Genomic DNA, 11,449 nt, shown 5'->3' with positions numbered 1-11,449 from the left:
CAGCATCCACTCAAACACAGTATAGCAAATTATTTAGCATAAATATAAATAAGTTTACAAGCATACCCAAAACCTTTTTGAAGACAGACAAGAGTTTAAAAGACAGACACTAGCTGAGTTTTGGGTGTGCACTGTAACCCCAGCACTGAGGAGACGAAGGCAACAAGATGACAGGGCAAAGGCCACACCGGGCTACCCTGCAGAACCAAGACTCAAAGAAAGAAAAAACTGAGTGAGAGGAGACGGAGAAACTAAAGCTTAACTGCTGCCCAGCCAGGTGAGAGCCACCACCCTGGTACCTCTGTGAGTTCAAGGAAGTACGGCCTTCAGGAAAAAACCCTTCTATGTACTTCCCAGCTTCTCAGCTTGGTAGCAGAAGGGCTACTTGCCAGAGCATTGACTGATGCACAGTGAACCTCAGAATGGCAACCCAAGTGGCAAAAAGAGAAGAGGAGAGTGGAGACAGGTCTTCTGCCCTGCGCACTTCAGGATAACTGCACTCAGGGAGGCCTGGTGACTGCACCGCACCACTTCAAAGCTCCCAGAGGCACAAGGGCTGGACCCTCACTGCTCAGCCGAGGGAGTCCTGCTCTACAGTCTCTCCTCATAGAGGAAACAGCAGGCGTATTCAAGTCAACCTCCCCGAGCTACCGAAGGCACAGGCTAGCATCTAAGTGAAAAGGGTCAGGCTACTCAGAAGACTTTCTTTCCAGAACCTGCTCAGCTCTCCCAGGCCAAGATACTAAGTATCTTTCAAATTACACATATTCTTGAGGTCAAAAATGTTAAGCTATTTCCTTAAGTTAAACACGCATGTAGGATATAATCTTTAGTACTTGATTGTAGATGAGTTTTTAAAGCTATGAAATATAATAAGGATCTTTAAGCTCCATCAAACAACATATAAACTAATTGTCCTTTAGCAAAGTGAGTGCTATCAAAAAAGGGCCAGCTTCCGATCCCCCAAGTGATTCTGGACACATTTCACAACTACTTTAAATTTTTTATAAATAAAGCAGCCATTTATGGAACACGGATAACACAGTAAACTCTGATGCCATCTGGGCATATTACTAATATGTACTATGTTATCTTTAGGTAGCCCTGTACAGTTTGAAAAGAAATAAAATGTTCGTGTTTATTATAGAAGATGGTAAGTGGTTAACACTTTGACAAAGAGTTTTAGTAAGCTGCCTTGGTTAAATGCGTGTTGAGAGTTCTGCCATACGCCTAATCTTATAAGCTACACTTGGGGGAGAGAATGCATAGGCCCAAAGCAGCCAACTGTTCAGATATCCACTCATGAGAAAATAACCATCTGCCAACAGACTGATGAGCCAGGTAGAGACGCTGTATCAGCGTTACAGGTAAGCATTTACAACTCAAGGCACTGAGAACCGTGGGACACAATCACTCACTTGTCCTGAGACCTTAATTTCATTCTGATGCCATTGTCCCAACATGCTAAACTCTTTGTTTAAAAATTGTTTGCCTATAAAATTCTGAGTGTACACTGAAGCTTTGTGAAAGCAGGACTCCACACTGTTTGTATTATCCATACCCAACAAGAGGCTGCACACAGTCACGGACTGAGGAAAATTGTCACCGAGTGTTTTCTTTAGTCATGGGCGGTCACCAAGTGCCTGTGCAATGGTTTCACACCCACTGAATCCGATTGGGGATGCAGTCCTGTGACGACACTGGCGGGGATGCGTCTATGTGTGGTTCACAAGCATGGGTCGATACGCTCCTACTGCAGTCAGGCTTGCCTGACTTACACTGCCCTTCCTTGCTAGTCTGGTGACAAGATGCCCAGGGTTTCAACAAACTAGGTCTTTCTCCACCTTCAAAACATAAGAGGAGTGACTTAGCTAGAGATTCTAGTTCCCCACAGTCAGCACGAGGAGGCAGTGTAGCTCCACAGGCGCCAAAGTCTCTGTGAAGCTTGCGAGCCAGGCTGCAGATGGTTTCAGTATAGCTTCGGAGACAATGCAGGTCAGTGGGGCACCCTATGCAAGAGGGAGAGGAAAAAGTGGGTTACCCATTCCAGGTGTCAGCAGGTACTGTCACATGACTCTGGGGAATCTTATAAGTAAAAGGGACCGCACACGACAACCCAAACCACTGGAGGTCATTCCGCAGAGTGCCTCTCTGACAGACAAGCTCTCAGCTTCCTGACTGAGCCAGCTATACGGAACCAGCGCCTACACTGGTAACTAATGGCGTTGGAACAGTGTTTGGTGGGCTGCAGTCATAGTTCAGGCTCAGAGAGAAAGGGAGCTACGTCTGAGTCCTTGGGTTACACGGTTCCAGATCCCACCGGGAGGACGTACCTCTCAGGGCAGATGCAATAATCTCAATGGTCTTCTCCAAGCAGTATTTTAACTTCAAGAATTCTGACGCAAGAGTTAACATCTTGGAACCTTGTCCAGAGCTTTCTTGTACTTGAATTCTGAAGCCTTTCTGTATAAGCAAAATTAATATTTCAATTATAGATAAGATAGATGACATGGAAGTAAATTTAGTCACAATGATTTTAATTGCTCAGAATTGTATCATTAAAGCAGTTTATACTATGTAGAAGAAAACTACATCAATAACAAATTACACTGAAACATTTAATTTTCTCACCAGTGCATAACTTCATTTCTATAAGCAAGCTCAAAATACAAAATTAACAATGATTACTTCTAAAAAGCAATAAGAATTTAGTCATAATTTAGGCCACATCCCTAGTATCCTAGCACAAAGAACAGAATGAAGCACAGTGCCGTAAAAGGCAAACGTTTAATTCCAAAGAAATCAGCCTCGCAGCATTTACTTTATTTAAATATTTACTTTCCTTAAATATTTCAGCCATGGGCATTACTGTCCTTTTTAGTACACTGATTTTATGCTCCATTTACCTTTTTCTATAAAGTGAGATCTGTTACATAAGAATACTTTAGTTCCTATCTATTGCAGCACATTAATTATTAAGTGTGTTTTTAGCCTATAATGATTACAGTCAGGCAAAAGCTGGCAGCTCCTACACCAGTAACTAAGAAATAGATGAGGTGTTAGTAAGTCCTTTAGTTTCCTGACTGTGCAGGCAGGAGTTACTGACTGGTGCAATGCAGAACAGCAGCCCAAGCACCGACACTGGTACCTAATTGTCACTGTGTCATCATGTACCCAACACTAGTGCGTTAAGTCGGCTGAAGGAGGACAAAAACACAAGCATGCTTGGTTAACAATCTCAGCGGAGCCGTCCGTCTCCAGTGACAACTGAACCAAAAGCCACGATTAAACAAAAACCAAAGCTTCTCTTACTGTTTTCCATTCAGCAAAAGTACTTTCAAGAGACCCGACCAGTGTCACAGCATTAGCTTTCATCTGCTTGGCGACCTACAGAAATGATAAATATTTTGTATATAAATTATCATTAAGGAACACAATTTTGCCTGGCAGTGGTGGCGCACACCTTTAATCCCAGCACTCAGGAAGATAGAGGCAGGCAGATCTCTGTTAGTTTAAGGCCAGCCTGGTCTACAAAGCAAGTCCAGGACAGCCAGAAAAAAATATTTATCATAAGAAGAAGAAGAAGAAGGAGGAGGAGGAGGAGGAGGAGGAACACAATTTTTAGACCTGTGTGAGACCAGAAGAGAAGGAAGTTCCATTTGTGAGTTATGCAGAAAACAGCTTGAAGATACTTAAGTCATATAAGTGGAATTTCCTTCAAAACAAATGGCACATGATTTCCATATTAAAAAAAAAAGAAAGAAAGAAAACACTTGGATTCAGCAATGCAGTCACTTGCTGTGCAAACTTGTGCCCCTAAGGTTGACTCCACAAAGTTGTCCTCTGACATCTACATACGTGATGTGACACACAAGTCCCCACACATACACATACATTAATAATAACATAGAAATATTTTATGTGATTCTCAGTTACACTCTTATCCTGCCCATGGTATTTCCCACATAACAGACTGACAGTCAGATCCCAGGTGGTAACTTCTAGCCTTCAGAAGTGGTGGGAGTCTTATACTAAATCACACAAAAAGCTGCAGGTCCACTGCTCACTGTTGCCCCCATCAGGTGGAGTCAAGCTTCTGCAAGGGGTGTCTGTGGTGTGTTTAATTGGCTTTATCCACTAAACTCTTGTCTAGGTCGCTCAAGACTTGCTGTTACAGTAAGAGGAAAAGCAGTAGGCCATGGTGGCACACCTATAATCCCAGTACTCAGGAGTGAGAGGCAGGAGGATTACTGTAAGGTTCAAGCTGGCCTGGACGACAAAGCAAGTTCCAGGCCAACTAGGGCTACATGGTAGATGGTGCCCCACCCCCCAAAAAAAGCACACCTCCATTTTTTATTTCATGAACCCAGCTTTTAAGTTAAAATCCCAGTGCCCTCTATGAGCCTATAAAGCACTTGAGATGTACTTTTTCTTTTCTTTTTTGGTTTGTTGAGACAGGGTTTCTCTGTGTGGCCCTGGCTATCCAAGACTCACTTTGTTACCAGCCTGGCCTTGAACTCAGAGATCTGCCTGCCCTGGAGCTGGAGTTATGGGTGGCTGTGAGCTGCCTGAAGGTGCTGAGATTCTGAGCCCAGTAAGCACTCTTACCTGCTGAGCCACCTCCCCAGCTCCTGCTATAGAGCTCTTACGACTTTTAAGTTGGAAGAATACAACCATAAAGAATACAACTGAGGTGGCTCAGCTGGTAAAGCACTCGCCATGCTACCACGAGGACCTGAGTTCAGTCCCCAGCAACCAAAGAATGAGCTCAGCATGGTGGCCTGGGCTGTCAATGCCAGTGCCGGGGAAACAAAGACAGGGGACTTCTAGTGAGGGAGTCTGTCTCAAAAACCAAGGTGGGCAGTTTCTGAAGAACAACATGTTGACCTCTGACCTCCCCCCCATGCACATATCCACACTTGTGCAACCACACACACACACACACACACATACTCTCATACATACACACATTCATATACACACACTCATAAACTCACACACACACACACACACACACACACACACTCACACATACAAGGGGGAGGGGGAGAATACAATGCGTTGAAATCCAAGCACATAACAAACTGCAGTGGCACACAGCAGAACTACAAGAGGAAGGAGAATACAATAACCAGGCAAATGCCACGCCTGTTGTAACACTTAGGACAAGCACTTCCTGTGTGTCACTCTGTTTCCACTGTCCTAGCCACACTCTGCACCTACTGCCAGCACTCCAGCAACAGATAGAAGATATTAGTGAGGGATGGGGCTGCTCCTGAGGGTCAGCAGAGAGCTGACTATGGCCTAAGAGTCCAGTACATCCCTCTCCTCAAGGTCCCACTATAGAACCTGAATCAGCCTCGTATCTATTGAAAATGCGCAGGACCCATAGACCTTGATTTAGTGATGATATGACGTCCTCTATTTTTGTTCATCTTTTAAAACGAATGAACAAAAATACACAAGCCAACCGTGATGGTGCAGGCCTTTAGTCTCCACACTTGGGAGGCAGAGGCAGGTGGATCTCTGTGAGTTCAAGGCCAGCTTGGTCTACAAGAGAGTTCCAAGACAGCCAGGGCTACACAAAGAAACCCTGTCTCAAAACAAAACAAAACCCCACTAGCAAGAAAGGCAGACATTTAGAAAATACAACATGTGTAAGCAACTCAGCACCTGCTGGCCACAGTTTCTAGTATTTTTTTTTTAATTAATATGCGTGGGTATTTTGCCTGTACGTCTATCTGTGTCTCATATATGTGCTAGAATGGATCAAATCCCCTGAAAGTGGAGTTACAGAGCAGTCTGCTGTAAGCCACCACGTGGGTGCTGGGAACTGAGCCTAGTCCTCTACAAGAACACTTGCTGCATTCTCTCCAGACTGCATCCCAGCACTGCTCGTGAGGCAGTGCCAGCCATCTGGAGAGCGGCAGGCACACTCTTAGAGTCAATGACGTCTTCACCAGGCCTGTGTCTTGGTGTGAAATCATTGGTGTGAATGTTCTGGAAAAAATATTTAGTTCAAGATGATTGGATTGGTAGGTGCTTGCTTCCGGATTTTTTAGGTAGAAAAGTAAAGATGGAACAGAAAAATAGAAAAAGACATCCAGAGAGTGAACAGCAGGTGTCGCTGCCACCCTCCATATGGCGTAGGCGCCTCAGGGACAGGGCACCATCTGCCTCTTCAATAAAGAAATAATTCATTATAAACTAAGCTACATACCATATAAAAGCAGAACTCACTGCATTAAAGTATTTCTTGTAGAATTTAAAGTATTCCAGACAATATACATCCCGAAATAAAACCTTTTTTAAGATTAAGTGTCTAACTGTAGTACCGCAGACCCTTCTTCCGCCACCTTACCTCCTCCTGTGCACTCTGCCTTGAGAGGCCTTGCTTGAGTTCCCACGCTTTTTCCAGCCCAGAGTCTATGAGACTCTTCATGCCTGAGGCTGCGCCATCCTGGAGAGCAGCTGTGAATTCCTGTTAGAAGAGGTTTCGCACTTTTAGCTGGCGAGCCCAGGTTTTATGTGTTAAATCTTTATTTACATGTTAAAATTTTACATTTGTATATGGGGGGATCGAGGGAGGGAGAGCGGGAGAGCACATACAGCTATGGGGTGGGGGGGCTCACAGACAGCTGTAGGAGCTGGTTCTCTCCTCCCACCATGTGGCACTAAGGGGTGAGCTGAGGTCATGAGGCTGATGGTGAGCACCTCCCACCGCGCCATCTCACTTGCTTGGTTTATATACTCTTCAGAATTATAAGATAGTGAAACTAAAATCTACTCCATTCATTAAATTCAGCTAAAGTTAATATAAGAAAATCTACTGGGAAATAAAATCAACAGAATTGTAGTTTAGTATATCACATGTGTTATGTTGGAAAGAATGTCCATTTTGGGTAGGGATTTATTTGATATAATACATTTTAATATAGTATTAGTCATAGCATAAACAAAATGGGCAGAGCCTGGTATGGTGGCGCATGCCTTTAATCTCAGCACTTGGGAGGCAGAGTCAGGCAGATTGCTGTGAGTTCGAGGCTAGCCTGGTCTACAAAGCGAGCCCAGAACAGTCAGAGAGCTACATAGAAAAACCCTGTCTCAAAAAACCAAAACCAACCAATCAAGCAACAAACAAACAAAACAAACAAAAAACCAAAAACACAAAGTGGGTAAATACAAATATTCTACAATTATTGGTTTTTGTTTTTGTTTTTGTTTTTCATGTGTAGACTGGGTGAGACCATGTTCCACAGTTAATAGCGGCCATCAACCATAGACAGAAAGGACATTATTCCTTCTTTTAGTTTTTGAGGTTGGTCTCACTATGTAGCCCAAGTTATCCTTGACCTCGTGGTCCTCAAGCCTTAAGAGCTGGGGTCACAGGTAAGCACCCTAGCACCCCTGTGTTGGCCTCACACTTGCTTCACAGCCAAGGATGGTCCTGCCCTTCTGCCCCTCCTGTTTCTGGCCCTAAGGCTGGATTACAAATGTGCACTTACAAGTGCCGGGGATCAAACTCACGCACACATGCAAACCACCAACAGAGGACAGCCCGGCCTTACCTTATCCAATTCTGACCAAAAGAATCTTACGTCTTATGGCCAAACTATTAAAAGTACAGGTTATTTTGAAAAAGAAAGAAAGAAAGAAATGGACTTATTTAGTTATTCTGCGCAGAGATACTTTTGCCAGAAGTCTCCAGCGTTTGCTCACAGGGCTTCCAGAACTAACGCTGGACATTACCTGGGCACTAGAAATCTTGCTGCTGTTTTCTAGAAGACAGAGCTTGCTCCCGTTCAGAACGGCTAGCTGACTCACACACCAGACAGCCTGCTGAATAATCTCTAAGATTTTGTTTTGAGCCTCTTTTACCATCGATGAAATATCCGAACAGCATCCCTATGAAATAAAAACGGACAGGCGGTGTATCACATATCTGAGATGTTAAGGGGTGATAAGGCAAGGGCAACAGGGGCAGCGGGTGAAGTTAGCTGGCGTGAGGGGCTGGACTTAGACCTTCAGTCACAGCACTGAAACTGACGATAATAACAGGGCTGGAGAGATTGCTCAGTAGGTGAGGGCACTGGCTGCTCTTGTGGAGGACAGAGGTTTGATTCCTGGCGCCCACATTAGGTAACTCACAACCACCTGTAACTCCAGTTCCAGAGGATCTGACACCCCCTTCTGTTATCCGAAGGTACCGGGCACATACGTGGTGCACAGGCATACATGCGGGTAACATACCCGTGTGCCTAAGAGTGAAGTCCATAATGTAGTGACCACTGAAATGCCTGTGAGAAGCAGAAAGCATGCAGCGCCGACACAGACAGTGGTAACATGAACCAAGTACGGCTCTCCTCCCTCAAAGACCTGACACAGTAAAGGGGAACATAAAGCATGAAGCTAAACCTAAGGCAGGATTGAAAAGTATCAAAAAGAGGAACGAAATGGTGTACCTTTGACCTTTCAACTTTAACACCCAACAGACAGTTACTAAAACTATTGTCTTTTCTTGCGGGGGAAGGCAAAGCAGAGGAGGAGAAAGAAAAAGCACCCCAGCCATCCCAATGCGCTCCATGCATCTATCTGTCTTGCAGGCACAGGGCCCTCCCGTGAATCTTCTTTCTGGTCCCTCCGTCTGCAGCTCTTAGAAGGCCTGTCTCTGCCTGCTATATGGAAGATGCTCATTACACCACTACAGCCACGCTTCGCCAGGAAAGTGTTCTGGGCAGCACCAGCTTCCCACGAGCCTTTCTGAGCCCAACTTCTTCCCCGTCATCCTGCATCTCCATCCTTTATTCACTGTATAGAACATGTCCACAAGACTTTATGTTGAAGTTCATTGAGTCAACTTCAAAGCGTTCTTCCAGGAAAATGAAGGGAAGGAAAGTTTCAAGGCAGGAAGTGGGGGCTGGACAGATGGCTCAGAGGTTGAGAACGCTGGCTGCTCTTCTAAAGGTCCTGAGTTTAATTTCCAGCAACCACATGGTGGCTAACAACCATTTATAATGAGATCTGGTGCCCTCTTCTGGCACGCAGGTGTACATGCAGGCAGATCACTCTCTTACACCATGATTCATCTGATAATCACAGTAACCCTGCCAGGTAGGTGCTATAATTCTTATTTTCCAGGCAAGAAAATGGAGAGACTCAAAAAGCATAGCAGTTTGCCTAAGGCCACAAAATAACGTAACAAAGATTTAAGCGCAGGATTTCTAACATCGAGAGTGAGTTTTTGGTTTGTGGGTGTATGTCCACCCTAACTCTACTTCTCTCTCTCTCTCTCTCTCTCTCTCTCTCACACACACACACACACACACACACACAGGCACACGTATGCACACACCTCTTAAACTTCCTGAGCTATATTCCTGCATTAGGGTTGATTCTAGGACATACCCTCAATTCTGATCCTAGCTTTGCCCTTTGACCTATTCTGCCCTTCTATGTTCATGGTCCTACGCTGTCAGATCTTCTTCACCTGAAGTTCACCCACATCTGTCTCTAGGCACCTCTGTGTTGTTCGTCTCCTTCCCTATTGTCTATATGCAAAGTGCCCCCATTTGATGTGAATTTAACATTCTCTCAACAGCACACATCCAACTAGCTAGCTATCACATCATGAGGCCTTGTGAAAAGACACTCCGAGCCCTGCACCTACGGAGAGCCTACTGCCACTGAAGTACGTGTACTATTAACAGGATGGCATATTAAAAGGAATAGTGAGTAGCTTGACTCGAGGCTGACAAAATAGCAAGCAAGAGGGGTACCCAACCAAGCTGGGGAGACCCAGAAAGATCTAGGAAAAATTAGTAAAGATGCTCCTGACTTGGCCCACTCATGAATTACTTATGACAACAAACAGTCCACTACAAAAATGTGGAAAGTTGAGGCTGGTAGGATGGCTGGCTCGGAGGGCGAAGGAGCTTACCATCAAGCCAGATGACTTCAGTGTGGTCTCCAGAACCCTCATGGTGGAAAGAGAAAACTGGCTCCTCAAAGTTGCCCTGGACCTCCACACATGCACCATGGCGTGTGTAACTTCCCCCACACCCCCACATGTAAAATCTATAATGTGAAAATTACTACATAAAATATGTAGTACATACCACTACATAAAATGTGACCAAACAATCTAGTAAGTGTAGGTATCCATTTTAAGAAGTGAAACTTAACCCTCTTGGTATTTTCTCGTTTTCCCTCTCATCTATAGGAGAATTTCTCATAGCGATCTCTGGTATAGCAACAACGTTCTATTCTTCCACATAATGGAATCCTTTCTTTTTAACCTGATCCATAGGTGCTTAGAATGAAAATCCACTTCTTGACGACAGATAGAGCTAGCCGTGGTCATGTGAAGTTCTGACCAAGCATACATAAGTGTTATAAGATGCCTCAGAGACTCCCTTTAAAGGAAGGTCCTTCCCTTATGTCCGCCCCACTCCCTGCTGCACGCGCACACCGCTCAGATGGTGCGCTACCACAACAGAGCATGATGAGGCCAGGCCCACACTTCAGGCACAGCAGAGGAGAGAGGGGCAAGGAGCCCGGATCCCTCCTCTTTGTGCAGCAGAACCTCCCTCAATGCCTATTTGCATTCTAAGGGACAGAAGCAAGCTTTTCCTGGTGGCCAAGCCCAATGTTACTTCATACAAAGAAGGCGGGAAAAAATTCCTTTTCTCACTACTATATCAATAGGTTTGCAACTAATTCAGCACAGCTGAGAGCCAGCGCACAGCCAGAGCAAGACTCTGCCTCTTTTCCAGTGACTTCACCTGGGGGCCAGCAGAGAATACCAGACCAAGACCTTAGACGTTCAAATCCACCCTATTACCTAGTAGTTACACAGCACTGAGCGAACCAGTCCTTTCCCAAGCATCTATTTCCTTATCTATAAAATAGTGGCAGCAGCACCTATCTGGGGGTTGTCACGAGGACGAAAAGGAACCAGTATCTGCAAACCACTCAGGACACAGAGGACAAGTAAGTCTTAGCTCAGTAAGCCAATTGCACCTACAGTTTTAGGACCTCAAAACAGGAAGCCCCCAGAAATCCTCAGTGTAATTTTAGGGACGATACAAGAAGGAAGAAAGTCGATAAATAGCTTTAGAACAAACAAATTCTTCAAAAACAGGAAATCGACTTACCTGCAAAAACAACTGTAAATAGCCTCCCAGTTTTTTAATGTCTTGTCTCAATTCTTCCTCAAGCCTCGCTGAGCTGGTACAAGGTGGGAAACCAGCCAGCCAGTGTTTGAACAAAACCACAAGCTGCTCAAAGGCACAAGAGATCTGGATGGTAAGTGCCTGCGCTGCCCGGTCAGAAGAGAACACTTGGAAAGAAGAAGGAAAATTACGGCAAGAAATAATCTTCAAATAAAAGGACAAACACGTGGCCACCATTAAAGCATCTAAACACGGTCGAGAGATGCTGGCCAGATGCA

The 11,449-nt window shown here is 44.8% G+C and overlaps 1 protein-coding gene across 1 annotated transcript in view; it reads right to left on the bottom strand.

The window, feature by feature from the left end:
* Positions 1-1,112: 1,112 nt before the first annotated feature.
* Kif14 (kinesin family member 14) overlaps positions 1,113-11,449 on the bottom strand; it is a 62,285-nt gene continuing 51,948 nt past the window's right edge. The window contains exons 24-29 of the mRNA XM_051147497.1: positions 11,154-11,338; positions 7,750-7,905; positions 6,362-6,481; positions 3,313-3,387; positions 2,334-2,463; positions 1,113-2,009 (exon numbers count right to left, since the gene is read on the bottom strand). Of these exons, the coding sequence (XP_051003454.1) occupies positions 1,657-2,009; positions 2,334-2,463; positions 3,313-3,387; positions 6,362-6,481; positions 7,750-7,905; positions 11,154-11,338 (1,019 nt within the window). The 3' untranslated portion in view covers positions 1,113-1,656. The remainder of the gene's footprint in view (positions 2,010-2,333; positions 2,464-3,312; positions 3,388-6,361; positions 6,482-7,749; positions 7,906-11,153; positions 11,339-11,449) is intronic.

The sequence above is a fragment of the Acomys russatus genome, chromosome 6 (genome assembly GCF_903995435.1).
Source record: "Acomys russatus chromosome 6, mAcoRus1.1, whole genome shotgun sequence".
In the NCBI taxonomy this organism is placed as follows: Eukaryota; Metazoa; Chordata; class Mammalia; order Rodentia; family Muridae; genus Acomys; species Acomys russatus.
The sequence above is the reverse complement of the archived record's forward strand: the minus strand, read 5'-3'. Positions and strand labels throughout refer to the sequence as shown.